The 27,487-nt window shown below is 47.5% G+C and overlaps 1 protein-coding gene across 1 annotated transcript; it reads left to right on the plus strand.

Annotated features, from left to right (window-relative positions):
- Positions 1 to 2,395: 2,395 nt before the first annotated feature.
- On the plus strand, positions 2,396 to 27,438 carry LOC144101290 (uncharacterized). Its single transcript, XM_077634391.1, has 4 exons — positions 2,396 to 2,687; positions 4,346 to 4,536; positions 16,514 to 16,732; positions 20,410 to 27,438. Exons 1-4 carry the CDS (start codon positions 2,431 to 2,433, stop codon positions 20,865 to 20,867), a joined length of 1,125 nt encoding a protein of 374 aa, XP_077490517.1. The 5' UTR covers positions 2,396 to 2,430; the 3' UTR covers positions 20,868 to 27,438.
- Positions 27,439 to 27,487: the final 49 nt, after the last annotated feature.

Consider the following 27,487-nt stretch of genomic DNA (forward strand, 5'->3'; position numbering starts at 1 on the left):
GATATTCGTTCCTTGTTCTTGCTGTTCTATACTGCTATGATTCCTGATCGATTTACCATGTTGCCGTGTTATTTTATTACTTTGTTCTCTTCTTTTTGTTTTGCAACGAGACCTTTGCACTCGCCACTCGGCCGCCACACAATATATGGTTCTCCGCAAAACCAACTACCAGCCTATAAATTTTGCAATGAGACACCCCACCCTTAACATATTTAATGGGATGGCCCGGAATCAAAGTGATTGCCAAAACTAGGTAGAAAAGATTCTTCCCCATGACTTCGGACCTTTCTGGCTGGCTCTAGCGACAGCTTTAGAGACCAGTTAATTCTAGTCAAACATACTGAGTTGAAGTTAATATTTCAGAAAAGGAAGGCATTATGATATAGGCATTGAAACTACACCATAACTCCCGGAAAAGGACCCTGGACATTGGGTCTCTCATAACGCCAATTATCTTATAAAGTTTTATTCTCCTTCAACGATGACCGTCCTAGGTTGAAGTTGAAATTGTTATTGGCTACATGTTGCATTAACCTGATGGAGTCAGCCTGATTGGAACGTCTGAATGCTCGAAGCCGGGTTGGAGCCTAATGGCCAACAGGCCCCCAATCTCGTCATCCTGCAGCTTTCTGGCCGCTTTATTTAGGTACGAGAAAAAAAAAGATTTTGAGACAACAGAATCATTATCGTGAATATGCGGCACATTTCAACATCCTGCGCATTCCGTTCGATATCCTTCGCTGTTGTGCCTTAGGCCAGAGCTTTAAACACGCGCACTATGCCCCTGAATGATCACTCGCAGACGGAAATAGCTGTATTAGAGGAGTTTGTATAACCGGCAACAACCTTGGCTTTCGTTTTCACACAGTGCGTTAGGTTTATTTTTCTAGACCTCCATGCAAAATACCTCAATCCCCTGAGAATTGATGGGGGCTCCTTGCACATGTCGAGCGATATCGCCGCCGAAGGCTCCTGCCCGAGACATTCTCCATACAACAGATCAACTGAACATAGTGCAGTTGAACAACCTAACGGAACCCGGTTCCTGTGCTTCGCAGAATTGGAAGACAATCCTTCAAGCTTATTAAGCGCCGCTAGACCCTTTTTCTTTTTTTCCGGTATGTATTTACTTCAATATAAGAATTCAGTCTACATTCGGCACGTTTTTTGCTATCTAGGCGTCGATGTGGGAATTCGACTGCCAGGCATTCGGGCGTTATTGGCACCACGCAGAGAAAAACAAATACTGCGCTGTGCCAGCTGCCATTGTCTTTTCTTTTTCTTTCACCTTTTATGCATGCACACACTAATGCGATTCATAAGTTGTCTGGTAAGTATTCTGCATAATATTTTGCGCAATTAGGTGGGTGGATTAGTTAGAAAGTTAGGTGCGCGGATGAGATTAAGAAGTTTGCGGGGATACGGTGGCCACAGCTGGCACAAAGGACAGGGTTAATTGGAGAGACATGGGAGAGGCCTTCGCCCTGCTGTAGGCGTAGTCGGGCTGATGATGATGATGGTAATAATATTTTGATCATCTTCGCTGTTAACTGCTGGACAGAGATAGGGTGTTATTTCTGCATTACAGACAGCAGACAAGGTACTGTTAATAAATATCTTCTCTTGCAATCGCTAACTTGTGAGCGAAACAAAATGAGATTTTTGCATGCCTTTCTTAGGGTATATTTCTGTGTTGCCTGCGATAGCGGTAAACAGGGGGTGTGTGCGGGAGGGGTGAGGAAGAATTGAACTTGTAGAGTGTTTTTTTTTTTTCACGCTGGCATTTCTTTCCGTGCTGTTGTCACTTCATAGAGGGAGCTGCGGGCCTTTGTTGAGCTTGGAGTCCTCGCGCAGGTTGTACTCACAGCCTGCTCTATCGCTTCGATCCAGTTAAAAGATATCGTAATTCACAGTAATAGACTGATGACGGATGGAAATATGCGTCGACATGGGACACATATCGACAGTACACTGATGCAACTTCTAACTTTATTGACAGATAGCGGCATGCGTTCCTCGTTCTATGCCCATGTTTATTGTAAGCGCAGTCCATATTTCTGAAGATCACGAACCAAATAGGCCGCGAGAAAGCTCTAATATTTAATACGTAAAAAACAATAGGAAAACGCCATTTGTATGCAGGGAACGGGCTGGGCGATAAAAGTGAGGGGGTCGATAATGCAGCAACAGCGCACAGCAAGACAACGAACATGCGTTCAACGCCAGCGGTATGTTTCAACCGGCATTCACGATTCATTTCCGCAAGCGAGGGGCGAGGAGGAAAGCTGTCGCTCCAACCACAACTGCGTTGCTGTGGCGAATGCGTGACTGGCGCCCTCCCCCTCCACGCTTCCCTCTCGCGGCCGGCTCGCTGTCCGTCTGCGGCGGTGCCAGAGCCTCATCGAAGCTCATCGCGACCAACGTGCGGTTATGAACGGCGGCGTCGGTGCAGCGGCGGTGTTCGCGGCGCCCTGTGCCTCGGCAGAGGCGGCGGCCGCGACGAGCGCCTTGCGGCCCCCGATGCCGAGCGGGCGGCAGCCCAAATGCGCCCGGTGCCGCAACCACGGCCGCCGGCGCCTGGTGCGGGGACACAAGAAGCAGTGCCCTTTCCGGGACTGCACCTGCGAGAGGTGCGAGCTCATTGCGGAGCGCCAGCGGGTCATGGCCAAGCAGGTGGCCCTCAGAAGGTGATTGCCCCACTTTCGTGATTCGCGCACAGGGACTCCGAGGAGCGTGATGTGCAGGGTTTGTCTCATGCATGGGCTGCGAGGAGACGTTGCTTTCGCACCACTTGGAACGGAGGAGCAAGGTTGGACTTAATGGGAGAGAGATAAAGAAAAAAAAAGGCTTTTATTTATCCAGTAGAAGAATTTGCAGGAGCTGGGTGGTCGGTGCTCCTAGCGACAGCGGCAGCGGCAGCATGCAATTGCGGCTGTTTGTGTGTTGAATGCCATCTGGAAACCGTCATTTGCTCTGATTCGGTTCAGGGGAAACTATCGCGCCTCTTGCGAGGCAAAGAGCCGTCCTATTAGCACAACGCATTTATTGAGCGTTCGTCGTCAAAAGATGTGAAGCCCATTTTGACTTAGCCATGAAAAGACAACATTAAGGTAGTAATGTTTTCCCATGACTGCCTTCTTAAAGCTGCTCCTGTTTCAGTGCCCATTTTGCTGATAGCGCGTGCCGTTTCAAGCATTGCCGATATTCGCCTCAGGCCAAGAAACATAAATTTAAGTCGCATGTGTATTTGCGTACAAGGAGGGTGATGATGCATACAGTCGGTAGCACCCAATTCCGGCGGCTGAATTCCGCGTATCTTTTCATTTTGTTTGTACGCCGTTTCTTTCGTGCAACAAATGAAAATATATCTAATGGAGGAAATTTATTCCGAAAATATGTTTTTGCTAGAAGGTCCTAGTGTGAATGCTCTGACTGTTTCCATGACGTCACTGAGCTCATTATATACTATAGTTAATTTTTCACCGGTTCAGAGCATGTAACCCAGCTTTACCTTACTCATTGGTGGCGTCAGCGTGCACTCCATGCATATGAATAATTCAACAAGAATGCTGTTAAAACAAAACCTCAACCGCGCCGTGAGAGCAAGACACGAACGCTAGCCGGAAACAAGCTTTCAGTCGGCGTTCTTTCCCTTCGCTCATGGCGCGACTGAGGTGTCCTGCGGCAAAATGAGCCAGTTATGCGTTTTCCTTTCCTCAAAGCGGAGGGTCTAGGCTGCGAATAAGGCTAGTCTAAGAACTACACTGCCTAATTTTACTCGCGGTCTGAACACTGCCTTGGCTTTGAGGGAAGAAAAGGGTCATAAATGGCTCGTTTTGTGGGTGGGCACCTGAACCGCGCTGTGGGAAAAACTCTGCGCTGTCGCCGTGCTAGTCTTTCCTCCTTTGCACAGTGTAACGCGCGATGCTGCGTGGTGTGACACTGGCTCCGCTGTTTTGCCTCCTATGTTTGGCTTTTTGACTAAGCTATTACAGCTTTCGCTGTAAAACGACATATACAGTCTGTAAAACGTAAGGAACCCGAGAGGTTTGTTTCTAAGTCACGTGCCGTAGGCTTCTTGTAGTATACGTCTGAGTTCTAAGAAGCGGAGAGGTGAGGATGAGGGTCCCTCTCCCCTACAAGAGATCTGGAATGTTGAAGATGCACAAACCCAGGCTGTACATTATATGTAGCGCACGCTAATGCTGCTGTTCGCAGCACGTCTTTGTTTCCGCATAATGGAAGGAACGCGGGGGGCCTTTCACAGAACGTGCCTCGTAGCCGCAAAAGGCTGCGTCATGGGTCTAGCGATGAGCGCACAGGTTCCCCAATTTCGTGGATGCAGAGCCCAGGCAGCCGCCGAATCTATGGGGGACCGGCCGGTGACTGATGACGAAGACTTGGACCCACTGTTCGCTGACCCCACTGTCGGCCCTCCGAGCTCCAGGGATTCGCAGTGGAACCCCAGCGGCGTGCTTGCGCCGGACCCGCCTTCTCGGCTCGCGCGAGAACCACCGTCGGCGTTCGGCGCTGGAGGTGAGAACGTACTCTCAGTGTTAGCGTGACCATTAGTATCGTCCTCGGCTGAAGCGGTGCGACGGCTTTCGTCATGGTCAAGTGGCTGCAGTTGTACGCGCATAGCTTCATCGAGCTTAACTATATTATCGGTCCAAGCGGCCGTCCACGCTGTCTGGGCAGCTCTGGGGCCACTCCCAATCAATCAATCAATCAATCAATCAATCAATCAATCAATCAATCAATCAATCAATCAATCAATCAACGGTGTTGATGTTGAAAATAGTCCATTGCAAGTCCATTGCATTTGCAATGTAGCAAATGAATGATAATGGCGCGCACAACCGACAGTCAGAGCAAAGAACTGCTTCATTCATCTGCTAAGCATACGCCCGGAGTCAAGAACTTATACAACTGAATAATAGCGAAAACAATTAATATACAGTATATAAATTACACGATGCATCATTGATTTTCAAGCACTGAGGCATTAAATGTAAAAGAGTTGAATTTACTCGTCCAAGTCGCGTTCCAGAAACATGTGACGCCGCCAGTGCACCACTGGAGACAAACCACATGTACGTAAATATTTTTATCATCCTACTACTGTATGTGAAATGCAAAGACTTGGGTAATTAATTCACGTTCGCAAGGAATGAGCAGCCTGTGTAGACAAACTTGTAGTTCAGGCGAAGGTGGTCTGAAATGTTTATTTCGTACGACCTATGTACCTTGCCATTTCGTTACGTAGGAAAAAAATGTAAAATGAAGTGGCACCGGTTTATTTCTCAACACACGTTACATTGCCGTCGTCCTATAGGACAGAATGCTCGGGAAATAGCCTGACAAGTCTATAGGAAACCTGCAGTAGGCAACAAGCGCTTCTGGGGAGAACGAACTAGCAGTAGAAACAGTGGATGCGCTATGAATGCATTCCGCGCATATTGGACCTCCTAAATACTCTCTCATAGGGGTTGTAAGGTTGCTTCGTCAAGGTACACCTTTTAGTACGCGCAATGTAAAACAAATTCTGCACTTCAGGTGCAGGGTTTTCAAAGTTATTCTAGTCCTCTAGCGTTTGTCCAGAACAGCAGTTCACTCGTATGGCGACGCTACTGTGGCGCCCCTATAGCGCTTCATAAGGGCACTGACCAAGCCATGGTAGCACCAGGAGTGAGACTGGAGCACTGTGCCACCTATACCTGTTAGGATACTTCATATAGGGCATTCTACGTAACCTGAGCATTGGTTTAAACAAAAAATGACACCAATTTATCTGGTTCAGCTAAAGGTGATTTAGGTACGCTAGCCCGTTTACCCTTGTTTAGCTTTGCTTATCTTTTAATGCGAAGCATTTGCTAAAAGCAACCGATTTCTGCGTAACGAAATTCCTTGATCGGTCAGTTGGCAGATTACGTCATCAGGGTCACGTGAATCCGCAGGAACCAATCGGACAGCAACGTCAAATTTAAAATTCCGAAGGACACCCAAAATTTGGGACTTGTCAGAGAGCCATTTCAAATTTGAAATTCCGAACAACCCCCAAAATATGGCAGTTGGCGATCCTCCAAAAAATTTGGCCCTTGGCCCGCCCACAGAATTTGGCACTTGGATCACCCAAAAATTTTGGCACGTGGCAAACTCCCAAAATTTGACAGTTGGCCCACCTCCGAAATTTGGCAGTAGGCCAACCCCCAAATTTTCCATTTGGACCGCACCCAAAATTTGACAGTTGGCCAAACCCCAAATTTGGCGTCTTTCCCACCACCCAAAATTTGGTAGTTGGTTCACGTCACATGGGTTAAGTGGCATGGTCTATCTGACATGGGTTAAGGGCGTGGCAAAGGGTACACAATTTGATCGCCGGAATGACAGTGGAATTACAACGCAGACGGCAAAACCGAGCACCTAAATGCCATCGCATTTCCTTCGTTAAGGAATCGTCAGGAAGATCCCTAATTTGTTTAGCTTTTTGTAAGCTCCGAATTGCACCCAAATATTGTTGCAGTGGTTTCACGTGCGACGCACTATGGTGCAAGTAACCCGTGCCCCACTCGCGTTGCGGTTCTCCCCGCTCCTCGCCACTTTGCTGCTTCAGCACAGGCGGGGCAAAGATTTACACGTGGTACGTGCTCCGCAGAGTGACGCGATTTGATGGAACATCTCGTTGAGCTCTTCGCAGGAGCGCGGTTCTCGAATGGAACGAAAAATGGCCCGCACTTTTTTAGCTGCAGCGGCGAAGGTAATCACGTTTTCGAAATTCTAAAAACTGATATGGCTATTGCAAATGGCCAACTGCAAATGTCTAATTGCAATCAGGGGCCCATCGGTAACACTCCAAAGGTTAACTATTAGGGTTTAGTTAATCACTTAACTAGTTAACATGATTCGCCTGTTACTGACGTCCACCAACATTAGTATCAATATTGTCACGCGCCTTCGTAGAACATCGACGGAAGAAGAAGATCAACGGTCGGACGGATCGGTAGAGGTAGAAGAAGAGAAAGGGTAAAAGGACGCTTGTAGGCTTCGTCGCGGTCCTGCTTCGATCGATGCTTCTGCAAATAATCCCCCGTGTGTGCTAAGTACGTAACAATATGGCGCAAAAAGCGTCGCTTCACCTCAGAAAACCTATTCTTAAAAATAAATGGCGGGCTTCCCTGTAGCACCTGAGGTATTCATGTGCTGTAATAACTATGTGTCTTGGCGTCTCTCATCGAAGGTTGAAGGTTCAATGCATTAAGTTAAGCCTACGTCGCCTAGGCTTAATTCCAGACTTAAGGGGGCGGCAGTCATGTAGAAGGCGCAAATGGGGTTTCAGCTTTACACCCTAAGTGTCACTGACAATCTTAGGCGCAGAACTGGAGCACTTCGACAATGATACAATAATTTTGGAGTTAATTTTCCTTTACCCTTGCTGTAACTACGATAATATGTGAGTGACGAAAAAAAAAAAACGACCGGGGGATTGCGCTATCTCAAGAAACACAGACTGGTGGCTGCGCCGTACAATTCATTTCCTGCACATTTTTGATAACTCCTTCGCCCATTTGGACTAGTCGCTCAAGCAATGGTCTAAAATGTAAGTCTAGAAGTTAGCAGGGGCGATGAAGGATTGTTATTGACACTTTCTCCCCTGTTTTCTTGATACCAGCTTCACCGTTTTGATGCCCCTAAACACGGCGAACACCGTTCCTTCTCTGAATCAGTGATCAATTTGGCCTCGCACTGCCAACTGCCAGTCGTTACTGGTTAGCTTACTCGTTAGAGCCACATGCCTGATAAAGTAGTGCTCCTGGATTTGAGGCACGAACCATGATTGATTTTCTTCAACTACGAAGGCTTAACAGGCTGTATTGTTTTCCTTTCTAGATACGTGGCTGCGCTGAAGTGCATGTGAACGGTTTTGTTTGAAATCCCCTCAACCGCGGCGAATTCCCTTAAAGCGCGTGTCGGGAGGACTAATAGCGATCGATGTTTTCCAGTGTCACTCTTATCGCCTGCCGTGACATCTCGACATCAGCCTGCCAAGTTTCCGAGCCTATCGCTGTATTTAACATGAGTGACTGGAAGGAACGCACGAATACCGTTCTTTCTTGGGATACGCTGAGCGTTGACTCGGGACATATTTATCAGCTCAAGTGCTGCCTCCGGGTATAACGTTGAGTCCATGTTTCATAGATCTAACCTGTACTTAGTTGTTATCAATAAACATAATATATTTGGAGAAAAATGACTGCGCGACAGACTGCCTAAAAATCCGCACGTTCTAGGAACGCTGTGTCAGGACTTTGCGCTAAAGGGAGAGGGGGGAACATGCATAACAGGCATAAACCATTAAATCTGCTGAGGTGCAATGTTTGCAGAAATGATCCGGCAAAGAAGTTTCCTTCTTGGCAGCGTAGGAGCATCTGCTAAGATTCAGAGATAGGAACGGTCTGGCACTCATTACCGGTATGTTTGTCAACGAGAGCTCTGCGCGTCGCCATTCCACCGTTCTAGTGATGGGTCACTTGCGCTAACCTCACTTGCTCGCCACTGTATAACCATGTACATTATTATTTTCTTGGTGAAAGGCGGTGATGTTGAATGCAAACAGGCTATACTAGCAAAAAGCTCCCAGTGTTTTCGCCGGTCATTAGAATCTAACAAGTGAGAACTAGCAAGAAAAAAAAAGAAAGCAAATATGTTCGAGCCCTCTTTTGAGGAAATAGGTAAGAACAAAGGACGGGAACAGCGTTGATGCATCGCATGCCCCACGATGCCGAAATTTCTGACAGCGTTGCCTACACATAAACGTCTTATCTTTAAGTCGGGGTACCACATAGGCCAATCGTACGCCTAACAGTCGAAAAAACAACAACAACGAAAAATGTCCTTAAAGCGAGCAAAACCTGTTTACAAAAGGAACGCTGCCAAGTCTGTGCGACTAAACACATTGTCATTATGGCGAACGTGGAAAAAAAAAATCTGCTTCTAAAATATCGGCGAGTGGTCACGGCCTAAATTACACGCGTGCCTTTAGGGGGTACCAGTACGCTATGTTATGCGGAACTCGTGAACACGCGTGGAAGGAACGCTCCGGTTACTCCGAGCAGCTGCCGACACGTTCGCGCCTCTACTCGAAGTCCGAAACTGCCTTCTTGTGTTCCCTTCGCATCACACGACAGACATACCAGTCGCTGTCTTGAGCCTGGCACTTTGTATGTATTCATCTGCGCTGGAGGAACACTCCTCTTGCATTCGAGGAATGTCACGTCTGCGACGAAAGCGTAACGTGACACCGAGGCTACGAGGCATGCTGAACATTTACGCGTATTATTTTCACCCTCCGCGCGGTGGAGAACTGGAGAAGCAGATGGTATCGCTTTGCACCTACTGCCACTGAGAAGACGCGCTAACTCACCGAATCGGCCGTTGCATGAGTCATCTTTGTTTACCACGACAAACGAGTGTCTAGAATGGGGCGCCACTTTCGGGAAAATTCGCGACGTACGCATACGCACAGCTCACGCACACAAGAAAAGCAAAGGTTAAGAGCTAAATAGGCAAACAAAAAATGCCGGCCCTAAATCAACGAGGCGGGGGGTTCGATTCCTGGTGCACTCAAGGGTGCCTGGTTTTATCCTATTTATTACACCTGGGAGCCTGAACAGGCCGTATTTTGGCGAGACGCTGCTGGACGGCATGACACTCTGCATACTATTTAAGCTTGGGAAAGACTGCGCAATCTTTGAGAATAAGCGGCGCTGTGCGAGAGGTTGGCATGAAGCTTGATCGACTTCACTTGTAAATATTTCATGCTTGCACGGAGAGAGACGACAGTCATTGGATCTCCTGGACAATTTTTCGAAAAATGGTGAACAAGAATAGTGTACTTCGATAACTTTTCTGAATCGAAAAAACGTGTTCAATCCAGCGCTCCAGACTGAGATTCTATCACGCACCGTCATTGCGCTGACCCACTGGCTTACCTAAGGACCAGCAACGCTAAACCAGCAAGTTCGCCACGTCACAAGAGGCTGAAACATGAGAGCATCAATTTACCCCCGTGCAGCAGTCGATACTGAAGACGAAGCAAACTGAATGAAGTTCCTTGGGTCTGTCGTCGTGTTCCGACCTGCCACTATTGGCTACGACTGTTGGTCTGTCATTCTTTTGCGTTCTTCATTCTCATCACGAATACACGCCGACTCGCCCATATCTGCATTCAACTATCCTATTTGCCAAAATTATTTTTTATACGCCAACTTCTATTTGCAACTTGCGGTACTCGTGCGAAGCATGTGAGGAACACTGCCGAGCTTACAGCAGTGAGTGGAAGTTCAGAATTTAAATCGGCAGTTTTGTTTACCTCGAAAGAGACAGCAGCGGCAGAAAGCGGCGAAAATAACTGCTCCGGGCACCATGGCCTCTGTTTAAATGCGTTCGCCTCGAAACGTTCGTCACGACGAGTACAGGCGTTGTAAAGACCACACATCGGCGCTGCGGTACGCTCTAGTAGACTGCCACACCGGCAGAACACAAGCTGGAAGCCCGAAGCATCACGATAGATCCTCCAGAGCGAAGGTTCGTCAGTGAGGGTGGAGATGATGCGTCTTCTTCGGCGCTGCCGCCTGCTCCTCGGACTTGCATCGGAAGGCAGCCGGAAGTGTCTCATAAATCAACCGTCGCTAACTAGAGGCGTCAGGCCACGATGCAGCGGGGTCGCAGATTAGCGCCCGCGAAAATGATCGGCCGGCAAAGACAACAGCGAATACGTTCCTTGCCCTCACACCGATCTCTTTCGTTGTCTGTCGCTCGGACACTATATGGCAGTCAACCCGATGGCGGTCAGCGTGCGCCAAGAGCCCTCGGGATAGTGGCCTACGTGCTTAAGGACGTGACTGCAAGTTCGCACACAGCCTTTGAGTACGCGAGCGGGCGTCACGATCTGGACTGGCCTCGCAGGAGTGCCCTCCTCCCGGGCTTTTTCGTTGTTTCAGTCCTTAGCTTGCACACCGAGCCAAGGGCAACCACGTAATGTCGAGGAGATGCTCACTTGGCGTGATGACTGAACACTTACTCACGTCCACGTTTACTTTTCGAGCCTGAAGTAGGACAATTACATCGTCATGTAGACATGACAAGCTGTGCAGAACAGGTTAGGGCACTCTTTATTAAGCCTCTGAGAGTGTAATAACTGCTGAACTGAGAAGAATCTTCGCAATGCCAACCCAATTTGTAGGGTAAGGTATGCAGAGTTTAACGTCCCAAAGCGACACGTGGGCTATGAGGGAAGGTGCACTGGAGACACCCAGCTTAGTTTCCACCGCGTGGGGTACTTTACCGTGCACTAACATCGCGCAGCACACGGGCAATTTCGTACGTTCCCACAAGAAAACGCATTTAGAGACATCCATCTATACCATCGCCGCCGGTCACCTCATCAACCAGGCCTCGATTTATTTAACGTGAGGACCATTGGCGTTTACTTTTTGAAGTTTCTAAGTTAGTTGGCTGACAGATTAGCCGCTGTCAATGCCGCCTTCTCGTAATGGATTGGTTCACGCGCGGTATTAATATGCCACCACCTTACGTCTACGCTGAGTCAGCTGGTTATGTAAACTGAGACGAATCAATGGAGGCCAATTTGGACTGTGTTGTGAGATTCACAGCACCAAGGAAACATCTCTAAGTCATCAAGTGGAACAGATATATACTCATCGGGTTGTCAGCGCACTTAATCTGTTTGTTTAAATGTTTTTTTTTTATTTTTCGCTTTCCACTTTAAACGGTGTACTAAGTTTACTCACATCAACATTATTCGTTGCAAGGTTTCAACATGAATGAGCGTTGGATATTCGCACTCTGCAGCATAACAACCGAGGAAGAACTGAACTAAAGTATTGGCAGTATATTTACCAGAAATACTACGCACGCTTATTACTGCTTGTTTCACAACCTACCAACTGTCATGCCGGTTTACGCCACTGTCTGCGTCAATAAAAAGAAATCAATTAGCAAATGAATGAATGAATGAATTACCGATAACCTAAATTTTTTCTCAATGTCAGAAATCTGGGTGCCACACACACACACACACACACACACACACACACACACACACACACACACACACACACACACACACACGCACGCGCACGCGCACGCGCACGCACACGCACACGCACACGCACACGCACACGCACACACAGACACATTCCACGCGCATGGGGGCGTCTGCAGCTTGCAGACGTTGGTGAGTGGCGACACCACTGGTTCCTGAGCATCCGCAGACACATTCCGCAAGGGGATGATGGTGAACAGGGCATCATCACGGGCCCGAGCATCCGCGCTTAGCCGTGCGCGGCATCGCCGTGCCCGGGGAAAATAGGATCCTGGTGGTTGAGCTGATGCCGAGTGTTTGGACCTTTAAGGTCCCTCGGCGGAGCAACACACCACATTGGCCCCAGCTTTTTGTAGACGGCACCTCCGGCCTGACCCGACCGGGGGAAATCGGCAGTCGCCTTTTCCTATCCTTCCCTCGAATTTTCATTTTCCTATGATCTTTCATACAACTCTCCTATCTCTTACTCACTTCTTGGGTTTTCCTTTTTTTCCTGGCGGCGAGGGTTAACCTTGTGTGGCCAACCACCTTGAGTTGCGTCATATTGGGTTATAGTTGGGGTGTACAGCTGGCGAGGGTAGGACTTGCTTGCAAGTTCCTGCCTCGTCTTCTCGTTGGGCTTCGTGGTGGGTGGCTGGCACCGTGGCCGAACATAAAATAATATTCTATGGCTTCACCTCCTGCACATAATGATCGCACTCTAAAAAGGGTGCGGACCGATGACATCATTGCCCAATGCTTCAGGAAAACGAAAGTATCATTTCCTAAATATCATGTCCTTCATAGTGAGGGAAGAGAAAAAACCGCAAGAACTATGTCCCCGTTCCTAGTCTCAAAATGCCTGACTCATGCTATTGGCCCAGGATACAAACTGTCGAAAGTGCCCAATGGTGACATATTACTCGATCTAAAAGACATTGTTCAATACTCCAAGCTTTCTAACCAAGTGTTCATTGGGGACAACGTTGTGTCTATCACTGCACGCCGATCCCTGAACTCCGTCCGTGGTGTGATTTCTGAAACAGATTTTATCCACCTCACTGAGGAAGAGATGCTGGAAAGCCTCAGGGATCAAAATGTCATAAACGTACACCGTGCAATTATCAGGAAAAATGACAAAGAAATCCCGACGAAACTTATATTCCTGACATTCAAGTGCAGCACACTTTCAGAGTCCATAGAGGCAGGGTACTTGAAAATAAATGTACGCCATTACATCAAACATCCACGAAGGTGTTTCAATTGTCGAAGATATGGACATTGGTCACGGAGCTGTCGTGGCCACAAAACGTGCGCTAAATGCGCCTCAAAAGACCATGCTTCCGATAACTGTGAAGGAGCAGCAGTTTGCTGCGCGAACTGCGGAGGTGATCAGCCCGCATATTCAAGGTCATGTCCCTCATGGAAGAATGAGAAAGAGATAATTACAATGAAGACAAAGCAAAACAATGATTTCAAGGAAGCGAGACATCTCTTCCATCTGAAGAACAGTTTCACCTTTTCCGAAAAAAAAACAAACCTTTCTGATGTGGTGGCGGGGGCGGTGCGCCACACAGCCCTCCGGCATCTGTCAAGGCCACGTTCACCGAGCCCATGGCAGGGGCAGCGAAAGCTGCTCTGCCATCTCCAAAAAAGGATGTTCGAGCCGACGGGTCGGCCTCGCGCAGGACTTCCCCCCAACGGGGGAGTCCTAAAACACTCAAATATTCGCGGCTTCGTGGTCCTCCAGCAGCTGCTGCGGAACAGCTCTCTCGAGCGAAAAAAAGACAGGGCCCTGATAACGGGCCCAGAAAAGTAAATTTCTTCCGTTCTATTCCACCCAAAAACACAAACATGACTACTGTGGTTCAATGGAACTGTCGAGGACTGTTGAGGAATTAGTGACATAATACATGTTTCAGGGTCAATGATGCCCATTGCTTTGATTGTGCCTTCAGGAGACCAATCTTTGTCTGCAATAAGCGAATATCTTAAAACATTATAAAACTTATCGACGCGATCGCCAGCAGGCAAATAGACTCTCGGGAGGCGTCGCAATTGTCATTCAAAGCGGCGTCCCTGCTCAAGAAATCAAACTGAACACAAAACTTAAGGCAGTCGCGGCAAGCGTCGTCACCTACAGAAGAATAACATTATGTTCTGTATATCTTCCACCACACATAACATTAACAATCCAAGATTTAGAAGGCCTGATCAATGAACTGCTGGAGTCATATCTGGTAATTGGCGATTTTAACGCTCACTCCCCATTTTGGGGAAGCGAACGATGTGGCTCAAGGGGACAAATAATCGAAGAGAATGTCTGTCTTTTAAATACGGGAAAAGCCACATATTGGTGCCCAAGCTCAGCAGAAATGAGTTTCCTCGATTTAGCTTTCGCATCACCATCTTTTTTAACGATTTTAAATGGGATGTTTTAAATGACCCCCTGGGAAGTGATCACCTACCTATTATCATCAACCTCTCATCGTCTACTTCAGTCATCCCCACTAGACTACGGCGCTGGAAACTTCACCTCGCCGGCTGGTCACTTTTTACAGCAAGTGCCTCTCTAGAAAAATAATTTTGTCAAGACCTCAGCATAGGTGAAATTAATGAAAAGTTTACTACATGCATAATATCGGCCGCTACACTAGCCATACCACAAACAACAGGACTTGTACACAAGAAACACAAAGTATGGTGGACACAAGAATGCACATTGGCAAAAAAACAACAAAATAAAGCTTGGGGCCCTCTGCCTCGGTATCCCACTGCGGAGAACTTGCTTGCCTTTAAGAGGGCCAAGGGCAGAGCGCGATTCGTTCGAAAAAATGCCGAGAAGTCCTCGTGGCAGAAATATGTGTCCTCAATAAACAGCTCAATAACCTCAAAGAAAATCTGGGAAAAGGTTCGCAAATTCACTGGGGACTTTCACACTTCCTCTATTGACAACACCCGGGACACAAACGTCATTAGAAGAACAGGCCAACATACTGGGTGAGCATTTTACTGTAGTTTCAAGTTCGTCCAGTTACACAAACACGTTCCAGAAGCACAAAGCAATAGCAGATAAGCAAAATATTCCATCTGGAGCAGGCATGCATGAGGACTATAACCAGCCTATCACAATGCAAGAAGCAAAAAAGAGTATTGTCTTCTGGAAAAAAACAAAACAGCACCAGGCCTAGACAATGTACATTGCACTATGCTTGCCCATCTCTCTGATGCTGCTATAAAGGCACTGTTGAAATTCTTTAATAAAATATGGATAACTGGCAGAATACCTGACGAGTCATAGTGGAGTCATAGTACCTTTTTTTAAACCCGGAAAACCACCAACAAGTCCTAGCAGTTACAGACCGGTAGCCCTCACCAGTTGCATTGCTAGATCTTTCGAAAATATAGTAAACATTAGACTAACCTTCGTACTTGAATCCCGACAACTTTTCGGCATACATCAATGTGGATTTAAAAAAGCATGCTCGACCACTGATTAACTTGTCCGACTACAAAACACAATCCGGGAGGCGTTCATCCACAAGCAGCACTGTATCGGGGTGTTCTTCGACCAAGAGAAGGCCACCGATACCACGGGGAAGTTCGACATCCTCCATGACCTAGCAGAGCTAGGTATCCGCGGCAGGATGCTGAACTGCTTGAACGACTTCCTTGCAAACCACTCATTCCGAGTCCGCCTGGGAGCAGCTCTTTCCATGACTTTCATCTAAGAGAACGACGTTCCCCAGGGGTGCATTCTAAGCACAGCACTCTTCATGGTAAAAACAAATTCCTTAGCTAAAGTAATACCCAAGCCCATAATGCACTCGGTTTATGTAGATGACCTACAGATAGCTTACACTTCCTGCAGCATATCGACCTTTGAGATACAAATACAAATCACCCTACATAAGCTGGCTTCTTGGGCAGACAGAAATGGATTCAAATTTTCGCCCCAAAAACAGGAGCTGTTTTGTTTTCATTGAAACGGGGCCTACAGGCCGATCCTAATCTATCCTTGAACCAAACAGCACTACCAGTTAAACAAGAACATACAATTTTAGGCTTCATTTTCGACAATAAATATATATATATATATATATATATATATATATATATATATATATATATATATATATATATATATATATATATATATATATATATATATATATATATATATATATACCAAAATAATAGCGCTTGCGTTTACCAGGATGGCCACGAAGGGTTTTGAACGCGTAGCGCAAGCTAGTCGCGCGGGGACTTGGCGCGCTCGTGCGTCAAACACAGCGTTATAAATGTTTTGTCAATGTAGGCTGTGGAACCTATAGCCTAAAGACAGCGCCGTTTCGCCGATGCACATCCCCTACGCCGACGCGCGGAGCGTTTCAAAATGTTCCTCTCCAGGCGCAGGTCACGCTTTAGCCGTCTCATGGGGCGCGCCTGGGTGCCCAGGTGTTCTCGATGAAGACGTGCGGAAACGCCGGCATGTCCAGGACGCCCTCGCCTGCCTCGTCAACGCTCTCCAAGTGTCTGGTGCCGACGCGCCACCGCTCGTCTACCTGTACGCCCTGCTGCGAGAGGCGAACTTCAGCGTACACCGCGCCTTCTCCATGCTACTGGAAGGTAAAGGCCCGCCTCCTTTCCCAACTGTTTCTCAAGCACCCCACGGACTCCTGCCGCTCTCCTCTCTTTTGCACCGCAGTGTCCTCATTTTTGTTTGCAGATGCAATTCTTTAATGCAGAAATGCATTCTATAGGAGTTCGACGCAAGATTTTATTCCCGCTTTTTAAGTCCGCACCCCAGAGTTGGATAAAAGTCCAGGTACCACCTCATCTGGGTATCAGTGAAGTCTACCAACGTAGTTAAAAGCGTACACTGTACGCACGGCCACATATAGCGTGCGAGGAATACACAGCCGTGTTTATATTATCCAGCTGAGCTTGGAAAAATGGGCAGAATAAGAAGACGAAGAAGCAATAGACGAAGAAGATAGAATGCAGCGCCTTATGCGGGCAGTCGGTGAGGATGAATTTCTCCAGGTGCTGCACTGAACGTTTCGTTCGTTCGTTTTTATTTATTTATTTTTTGACGTTCTGTGCCAGTTACGCACCTCAGACTGATGCGGTGAGAGAACACCAGATAGAGACCACTGTGTGCGCCTTCGTAGTATCTGTGGTTGCAATCATTATTATTGTTTATTTTAAACGTTTATTTAGGAAATCAATATGTGCGCCAAGCAACATTCTGCGATTTAAGTTTCCGCTTAGCAATGCGCGCTCTGATTGCTACACCTGGCTGGAGATCACCAAAAGCTCTCGCGTAATTATGTTCTCGCAGCAGTTGGCAGCCTTTGCAGGCTCTCGTATGATAGCGCGCATCCCGCTCACGACTGCGAACGGCAGCGAAATGGATCGATCTGGTAGGGGAATAAAAAAGATGTCGGTGCTGCGGGGACCGACACATGGTCGCGCGTTTTAGTGTTGTTCGGCGAGGAACCGAGGGGGGCTATTTCACTTATGACTGCCCAGACATGAAGCGAACGATTCGACTTGCTCTTGCAAGCTCCCATAAAGGTAAAGGGCCGGCTAATAATCTTGCTTTTCTCTCAGAGTAATGACTCTTTGGGGGAAAACTGGTGTTGAATTATAAATAAGAAATTGACGTCTCTTTTTGAAAGCTGGTGACAACATCGACCAGCGAAAGCGCGCCCACTTTCGTATCCTCCATATTCCTTCTTTCATATTCCTGGGCGTAATCACTCCTTTGCTAGGATATTTGGACAGTCTGTTCCTGCGACTTTAGCGGTTGCCCGGTCTCGCTACTCTCAGCAAAAGAAAAAAAAGAGGGTGTGCGTGTAATAAGCGTTCTCTTAAGCGGAGATGTCAAAACAAGATTGCTCCCTGTGCGCTTGCTCTCCGCGTTCTGTTTGGCCGAATCACTTACGTTGTTTTCCTATGCAAGGTTCACATCTCCCACCATGTGTGACCGCGAGCGATGGGGGCAGTTATTTTCATGACTGCAGAGAATTTTCACTGCTTTCGTGGTACAAGGGAACAAGAAAAACTAGCACAGAAAAACCTGTAAAGGTACCGCCCGTTCTTATTCGGTTTACGTCTCGTGTAACAATTAGATGCGTGGCTCGAGAAAAAGGCTAAACTGAAAGAATCACAGAAAAAGACTGATTTCAATAAAAACCTCGCTGAACAAAAAAAAAAGCTCTTCTGGAACAAAAATGGTAAACTGTTCATGTGCCGTGGTCCTCGGCCTCGAGTTATTAGGGTGGTCACAATGGATGACCTCAACAAATTAAGATAGAGGAAGTCAACAGTTTTAGTCATTTGCTTACTCATCCCTCAAATTGACAACCTTTTTTCAAGGATGCAATTACTGCGATAAGCATTCTTTTAGAGAGAGCAGAGCCTTGCGTCACAGCAACCAGTTGTCCTTGTTCCGATTGAATGCACAAAGTTTAAAAAGTAGCACAATTCTGTTTGCATGCTCCTAGGTGAATTAGATAAATTTGATATTTTAGCTTCCTCTGAGACTTTGTTTAGAGATAATTACTATGCAGTGCACTTCTCAGGGTACATGTGCTCTTCACTGTCCGGGAAAAAAAAGAGGGTGGTGTAACCTTGTAGGGTCAATTGCAACTTAAGCCTTGATGTCATTCCTGATGTCTCTCTTATATATGAAGACTACGAGCCTCTCATTATCGAATGTGGCAACGTTATGCTTGTAGTCATTGAAAGGCCACCTTCGGGTGTTATATATGTTATTATGTTTCATTGAACGCAGGTTATTTTTCACAGATTGGTAAACCTCTCGTTGCTACATGTGATTTACAGGTAGCTGAAGGAAGCCAGGAAGTGCTGGCTTGCTGATGATATTTAAAGCGGAGTCTCTGTACTGAGACAAGTCTAAAGAGTAAGAGAAGTAAGGAATTGTTCTTCTTAGTTCGCATCGTCCCTGCGCCACTTCCTCGTTTCAAATATAAATCCGCTTGAAGTAATAAAACCCGAAAAGGCCGCGAATCAAATTTGAGAACAAGTAACGATAATCAGATCTCACGCAATAACATGAAAGCAAACTATACCGTCGATTTCGTCAGGAACCAAAATATTGTAATTATTCTCGTCGCATGTATATCGCCGCATTCTTGTTTCACTCAGCCGCGAACGGATTTTGAAGACGGCACAAAAGGGGACATGATGGCGCATGGAAACGACAGGACCGGCGCCTTCGAGCATCCTTTGTTCCACTCCCTCTTGCGTGCAGCGCCTTCAAAATCCGTTAAAAATATGAACCAGCTATAGCCAGAACCACAGTATGACTTTATCACTTAGTTGCGGTATTAACTCAGTGTTTCCACAGGGAAGAACTTTTTTGCCTAGACAGGCAAATACCCGCCTTAGCTCTTTGTGGCTCGGCGTCTACGATTGTGCAGGTGATTTTTAATTTTTTTTTTCTAAGCGCCTAGCGCTGTTTTCACGAAGTAATTGATGCCGGTTACATTTGAAATCCATACTGGACAGAAGAGCAGGGACATCTCGTGTCTGAAAAAAGAACCGCTTTTGCAAACAAGGAATAGAGATGGACGTCGCGAAGTTCTACGGCGCGCCGAGGACGTGCCGTCTGGTCCTCTCGCTTATTTCTTCTCTGACGAGGTGGAATATTTTAGTAAAGGACACTAGCTGAGTTTTAGTTCCGGAAGCAGCTTTGGATGATAAGGAAAACAATTTTTGGACATGAATATGTTCCATAGAAGAAAAAGCCCGGAATTCCGCTAGCGTGCAAGTGTGCGGCGTCCGTGAATTCCTACAGTGCTAGAGCCATTCATGTCTGTTTTCTGAAACATAAGGTTCTAAACATGCGCGTAAGTTTTCAGCTGTTTGTCAATAATAGGAAATAATGCGTGTCTGAAAGGGGTAGAATGAACGCTGCCAAGTGGTTTCTTCAAAGAACATTTTTATGAAGGGCCACCTGTCTCTTCAGACAGTGGACGGTTTACAAAAATGTTGTTTGACATTTAGTGGAGTATTTTATAGTGATGTGTCGGGTTTAACGCCCCGAACCTACACATGGGGCCTATGACGGACTCCATGGTGTATGGTTTCTGGTTAACTTCGACCACCTGAGGTTTGACTGACATCGCACAATGCACGGGCGTCCTTGCATTTCGCCTACATCGAAATGAGGCCGACCAGGAGGAGTATTAATACTCTCTTTAGACACACTGTTCAGAAAGTTGACAAATGGTTCACGAAGTTTGGGCGACCCCCATTGGCTCTTTTTGGTGCAGCTCGACTTGAGGTCCAGTCCCTGGCCATCCAGGAGGCACTGCAGAAGGACGCGGCGGGACCAGCAGTTCATCTGTGGCCGCAGGTGCCCTGCCACCCCAGTTCAGCTCCAGGCATGCTGGCAGTGCCCGGTTTGCCCTCACTTCTGGCGCCTGCGTTCTCGACGCCCCTGCCTCAAGCCTTGCCCGTCTCCATCGGGGCGCGGTCTAGCGCCGCCATCAGCCACGCCTCCGCCCTTGTCGGGGCCGTTTCCCCGGCCGAAAGACGCCCACCGAACCACGGGGTTCGTAGTCCCTGCTGCAGCGGTGGCGGCTCTTCGGACGAAGACCTATTGCTGGACGTGGAACGCGAGCGGGACCGGTCTTTCGGACTCAGCGGCTCACCCAACGCGTCACAAGAACGGAGCAGGCTGTGTGCCTCGCACAGATCTAAGCTTGATCCGAAGTCTGTCCTCAAGTGATGCTCCCGTTGTGACGAATGTGTATTCCTCGATGCGGTGTCGTAAGATATGGTGTGCGAATAAGTGCACTCTTCCGGCTCGTCCCAACGACGGTGGCAGAACCCGTGGAGGGCAACACGCGGAAAATGCCTCATTTGTGTAACCTATGCATGCATTCTCACGCTTTATTTCCCTGAACCATCTTAACTGCTTTCTCACAAGGAGGGATTGTGCAAGCCACTACACAACAGCTGTGTCAGACTAGGGAGTAGTTTCGACGTCGATCGTCACCACCATGAATGCATGCGTAATTACGCATGTTGAGTTGAAACCTTGGAGGCGATTATCTCGAAACGCACACGTATTAGGAGAATCCTAGCAAATGAAGTGGTTTGGGAACAAGACCGCCTCTAAGTTTAAAATATAAACATGCACACTAGCTGCATTGGTTAAGAAATTTATTAACTTGTTTAGTTAATAGGCTGATAACAACTATCCCCTCACTTTATGTCCACTTGGTCACATAACTTGCGTGCGAAAAACAGCGTTCGTGTACATGAGCGTCGTTTATGTAAAATAAGAACCCTGGAAATTCTAATTCTGAACGCCCTGTGTAATTGATTCGAATCGAACGCGGAGGGAAAAACATGATTTACGAGCGATTTTTCCAGCCAAGAATCCGCCATGCAGGGTGTTGAGGCCGTGTTCGAAGCTCTTGCGATTTCTCTTTTTTTTTTGTTGCGCGAGTACAGATTCCCCTGAACTTCGTGCTTTTGCTTATAGGTATACCATTAATGCGCACTCAAGTTGTGCGCATGCGCATTTTGGAAAGTGGTGTCGGCCGGCGTTGCGCTTCTTAGTGATAGAGAAAGCGTTCGTTCACGCTTCGAGCCATTTTACAACCCTAACAGCATAATCGCTCTAGAAACTCACGCGATAATAAATGCCATACCACAAGCCTCTATGCTCACTATACAGAACATTTAACACCAGCATCTATCAGCAAAGACAATCGCAAGATACGACGCCGTCTACTGGAAACCCACCTACATGACATTCTATTAGAATTCTCTAACCGCAATCCGAACATCACAAACACCCTGTGTTGGATACATGGTTATGATGGGTTCGAGGGAAATGAGTTGGTTCCTCAAGTGGGCCCGCGAAATTAACATCCGTGTGCCCTCGATCCCCCTGGCTAAATACAACGTCAGCGGAAGGCGCCGCAAAAGAGTAAATAGCTGAACACTACCAGAACATGAGGGAAACCGCGCAATTTTACCTCAGCCCACCCGTCACTCAACACGGAACAACCACACGTTCTTTGCAAAGCTCAAACTAACACTCTTCTTATCCGACTAATGCTCAGCATCTTCGGATGACGTGACACAGCTCACTCTCCTAACTGTATAGAGATCAGGGCAGACTCGGAACACATTCTATACTAATGTACGACTGCCATTACCTCTCCTAATTTTCCTTACCCTCCCTCTTCTTCCTGGAGTGTTTGGCTTTACTCTGGCTCTACAGATGAACGGGCCTCAGCGGAGAAAGCATTCTTTTTCACTCGGCCTTAGTGCAGGTTGCTTGGTTGGCCTGAAATAAAGATGGCACACACCCACTACGGGGGAGTGGTCTAGACACAGGCGGAGAATTGCTGAAAACAGGGCGTTTAGAGGAGGAAAGGAGTAGTGATAGGGTATAGGCTGACAGATTGGACGACACCACGACAGCGGTCGTGTTAACCGGGAGATCGAAGACGGGGCAATGGCTTATATCTGGCCTCAGTGTTGTTGTTGCCTCAGAAGAGATGGCACATATGGCCTCAATGGCTGGCCTCAAGTAAGTTTTTCCTCCTCGTCCTCTTCACCTATATGACGCGGAAGTGCGCGAGCGTGCAGCTTGATCTGGCTGTCCTATTGACTTCGCAAAAGTCAAAGACTGGGAGAAGAAAATGAGTAACAGGGTGGAAGAGAGGGGGAGGGGTTCCTAGCAGTGAGGGGACAGTGAAACTTGGTTACGTCTTAGTTTTGGGCTAACATATGACGCCATCTAATCTGGAAGTGAGCTTCGGCACGTGCTTGCCCGCTTATATCATAGTCATTGCTGCAGCATCATAACGTACCATGTGAAACTGAAGGCTGATTAGCACTTCACTTTCTGGAAATGTCTGTCGTTGCTGTATTTGTATGGCGAATGCTGTGCATTCGTTCGCGAATGCGAGCTCATGTACTTCTGCTGCAAGCAACATTCTGTAGTTTGCTAATAAATGCTTTAACGTACGTTGACTTGAGCAATGAATCCTTCGCTTTGCTTGCTTGGAAAAAAGCAGCGCCAGCTTGGCACCGCCTTCGGCAATGCCTTCGCCCAGCACTACCGCGCCCCAAAAGTGTGTCAGCGCGCCCCATCAGGTGAATTTTATCATAATAAAAGGGGGACGAGGAGGCATGCACATATCAACCAGGTTATTAAAATCTACCTTTGCTATTGCAGCAGACGAGAGCCGGCCATTGGCGGCGGCGGTCACGACAGCCTGGTTACTTTCGGCAAAGACTGTGTATATTGATTTCTATAGCATTTGTGATTTTTTCTTTAATTATTTCAAAATCACAATCGGACATTTGAGAGCTGGGAGGCAACCCTTCATTGCCTCAGTCCCCTGGACCAGAAATCGGTTGAGAGGGGCCGGATTATGATGGCGACAAATGGGTTCTTCTACTTAACCCACCCAGTATTTATGCCCTTAATAAGCTGAATACACTGGATAAGCTGGTGCAGCAACGACGCGATGATCGCCGGCTTAAGTTTAACCTTACACACACAGCGTGTGCACCCGGGGCATATGCTTCATCGCAGTCCATTCTACAGCCGCCCCCGCCAGTTCTCTTCCCCCCCCCCCCCCCCCCCCCCCCCCGGCGTTTTGTGCAGCTAAGCGACAACAAACCAACTGATCTACGTCGACCATCATCTATCCGCTCGGTATCGTCGTTTCGCGACTGAATTACAGAACAAGACGCCAATTTGCCGCATGGCTCCATCGTTATATACTTTTACGCAAGCATCCAGGCCTGCGAAACTACAACGGTTGCAAGCCTTCGCTGAACAAAACGTCCCGGTTTCGCCTCTCGGGACCTCCTTCCTCCTTCTGTGCGGAGATGCTTGAGGTTCAAGGGGCACTTTGCTCTGTGGTCGCTGTTCGCATGCTACCTACGGCCCGCATTGTCATTCGCACCGACGCTCTTCACGTGACACGCCTACTACGACGCGTCAGTCGCATCCCAGAAATCTCCCAAGACATCCATCGTCTAGCGACACGCATCCCACAGCAAATCCGTATTGAGTGGGTCCCACGGGATCTGCTGACGTCTCAAAGCCAGGCAGATTTAGCGACCCGCTTCGCGACCCCAGGCTTATCATTGCCTCGACTCCTTCATATGGAAAACGTCACCCTCCTTTCATAAAGAAAGGAACTCCTCCGGCGCCGCACACGTGCTCTCATCCCTCCGTCTGCGGTAACCCTCCCCCGCGGTCTTACCCATGCAGAGGAGGTTGCGCTTAGGAAGATCCGGGTCGGGGTTGCCCTCACACTTGCCGTCACTCGGAAGTGGCCTCAGTACCGAGATTTATTTCCTCGGCCTGGGTGTCCGACATGTAAACACGAGGACATTGAAGCTGATATTCATCACTTACTATGGGACTGCCCAGCTCTCAAGCCTACAAGGATACGGCACCTGAAGGTTGCGGGTCTTTCACCAAGCAACCCTGCTTCATATATTGCCTGGACGCAGGGACCGTACCATCGTTCTCTACTGGACTTCATCAAATCAGCTAACCTTTTTCCAATAATTTAATCACTACTACATACTTCATCACACCTTCACCTATCACTGATGCCCTGAGGCAATAAATCTCGCTTAAAAAAAAAGAAATGTCTTTCATCCTCCTCTTCACGCATGGGCAATGATGAAACAAAACAATAAGTGTACGCCACGTGGAGGTGATGGGGATTGAAACCGAGGCCTTTCACGTGCAAAGCGAACGTTCTACTGCTGAATAAACCCTCTTATTTTTATTGACTACACAGGAAACAAACAAAGAAAACAATGTTCGAATCGCAACAGTCAGCCGATTACGGGTAACTTGGTGTTATTAGCGCTGCTCGAAATTTGTAATTTTCTGACACGTTTTATGCAACGTATACGTAACGAAATTTTCCTAACTTTTATTAGTTTGCGCTCGGATTCGCCAAAATAATTGCGAACATCTCCCACATCACCTCCACCACGCCGAACAGCCATTCGGCGTTCCCACGTGCTAGGTAACACTATTGGCATTAACATATTGTTAGAAGCAGGGGTTCATTGAGTCCAGAACCGGCGACTGAAATCAGCTGGGCCCATGCACTTGCCCAGTTTAGCGCGAGACACCTCGAACTGATTCTATTTATCTTCTGCGTGGTCGGCATCGCCTTTTTATGGGCGTTACAAAATCATATGGAGCACTGCCCGCCAGTTTTCACAGGTAAAAATCCAATTCTCTGAGAATTAGAGAGAAATCATTTTGTAAAGCACTGTGTAGCACGCTTCAAAGGAAAACCCTGTCCCAACAATCTAAAAGCACATGTTCAATATCATTTGGCTTTCAGCTGAGAAGATGGTTTACACCTCACGATACAAAGGTGTCCGTTTCTGCAATCCATATTATTACTATGTCCGGAAGTTCCATAAAAGCCGCTCGTGGTGACTGCGTGCACGTATATAGCGTGCGTAACCTGATCGGAGGCTGCAGATCCGGCCTCATTCATTCATTCATTCATTCATTCATTCATTCATTCATTCATTCATTCATTCATTCATTCATTCATTCATTCATTCATTCGTTCGTTTGTTCGTTCGTTCGTTCGTTCGTTCGTTCATCCATTAATGTGGGCCTTGTGGGGCCCATATGTTGGGTGAAACACGCGCGCGAATTCGGCAGCGTTCGGGTGCAGACACGTGTGCCCGGGTGCAACACCACTGCAGGCATGTATGACAAGTTGTCCACCAGGAGCGAGGTGAATACGCGTGTGACCGCAGCAGTGGCTGCATAACGGTGAAGCGATCGGCCCACCAGTGGTGTTCAGGGCGGGAGCGCTGGCCGTGCAAAGCGTGTTTGTGATTGAGGTGGCGCGGCCCAACCGCCGAGGCGTTGCTGGACCGTGTTTGGTGAGCGGCGTCCAGTACCAGCGGACCCCCTTACCGCTCGGTATAAAGGGGGGAAATCGCGGTTTCCTTCATGTTCTGTTACACCGAAGGCATATGAGGCCTGCCCAGTATCAGAAGGCTTGGATCCCCAAGAAGTTGCGAGTGTGAGCGACGTTACCAGTTGGGACACACTTCTTTAGTTTCGGACAGACCAGGAGTTTCTCCAGGAATTGGAACTAGGAAGGGTGTCTAAATTTCTGCAGGGGACGGCGTATTGAGGGTGGAGCAGAGGCGGTAGTCATTTTTACTTTTTTATTTGCGTCATTAATGCGTCGCGTAGGACTAGCAGCGTTTATGACTGCAGCACTCCTGACAAAGAGGACAAAAATTCCCCGTTTTGTGCAAAAAAAAAATTGTTACGAATTAAGGGGGCGCCTTCACAAAAACAAGGGGGTCTGTACACCCCGCACCATAGGGGGTGTGTAGGGAAATCACTGGATCATCAGGGAACCGACCCTTCTCCCACTCCACTGACTGAACGGTACCATATATACTGTTCCAAGGCTTAGTCTGTTCTGCGATGCTCTACAAGACGCTGTCAGTGCAGCTGCAGTGGTCAGACAGTGAATTTCAGACAGTAGCGGCCCGTCAGCAAGCTTTTGCTTGGAAAGGCTGTTCTCACAGGTGACTAAAGTAAGCAGCTCTTGTTGATTTCAGGCATGAAGTCTACAGCGCGTATCTTGATAGGAGGCTTGATAGGAGGCTTGACTCCATGTTAGTGCTTGGAAAGCACTGACATAGAGTGTTTTCAGACCCAACCAACCTGCTTAGTAAAGCTCTGGTGTGTCATGCAAATTCTGCACTCTTCGAGGATAAGCGCGTGCAATAGTTACACGGAGTTTTTGCCATGTTCAGGCGTCGAGGTTGGGAACAGGAAGACGGGTTTATGAAGCCATGCTGTAAACGGATTTGTTTTTCGTGGCGATGTCACTGACACTATTGTGCATGTTTTCCGAGTAAGGCCTTACGCAATTTTGCAGTCACCATTACAAACAATGCAGAAGGCCTTTTTCTTTTCTTGTTTGTTTCTTCGAAGAGGTAAGCAGGGTCCAATTTTTGTGCGGGAGTTTTTCGGAGCAAAACTTAAATTCTAGCTGTTAGAAGGAAAAAGGGGTTTTCCTTTGCACATAACTTTGTACAGCACAGCTCCAGGTCACAAACAGGTTAAAGCGAATCGTAAACTGCTTGTTCCCCCCGGGATGTAAACTGCTTTTGCTTGCGGAAAATTATCACTTAAAACTTTCTTTGTGCAAACGGGCTTGTTTTTACCATGGAGGTCGTTTTGTTGAACTTAGAAACAACCAGAGACAATAGAACACGTTTTCGAAAATTTTTTTGAGGACTAACTGAAAAAAAAAAACAATTGTCAATGAAAAGGGGATAGATCATTGCGCAGTT

Source organism: Amblyomma americanum, chromosome 1, assembly GCF_052857255.1.
Source record: "Amblyomma americanum isolate KBUSLIRL-KWMA chromosome 1, ASM5285725v1, whole genome shotgun sequence".
Taxonomy (NCBI): domain Eukaryota; kingdom Metazoa; phylum Arthropoda; class Arachnida; order Ixodida; family Ixodidae; genus Amblyomma; species Amblyomma americanum.

Coding starts and splice junctions, on each gene's coding strand:
- LOC144101290 (XM_077634391.1), top strand. CDS start 2,431: ATGAACGGCGGCGTCGGTGCAGCGGCGGTGTTCGCGGCGCCCTGTGCC. Junction 2,688..4,345: donor AAGCAGGTGGCCCTCAGAAG/GTGATTGCCCCA, acceptor TCGTGGATGCAG/AGCCCAGGCAGCCGCCGAAT. Junction 16,733..20,409: donor CTTCTCCATGCTACTGGAAG/GTAAAGGCCCGC, acceptor TTTTTGGTGCAG/CTCGACTTGAGGTCCAGTCC.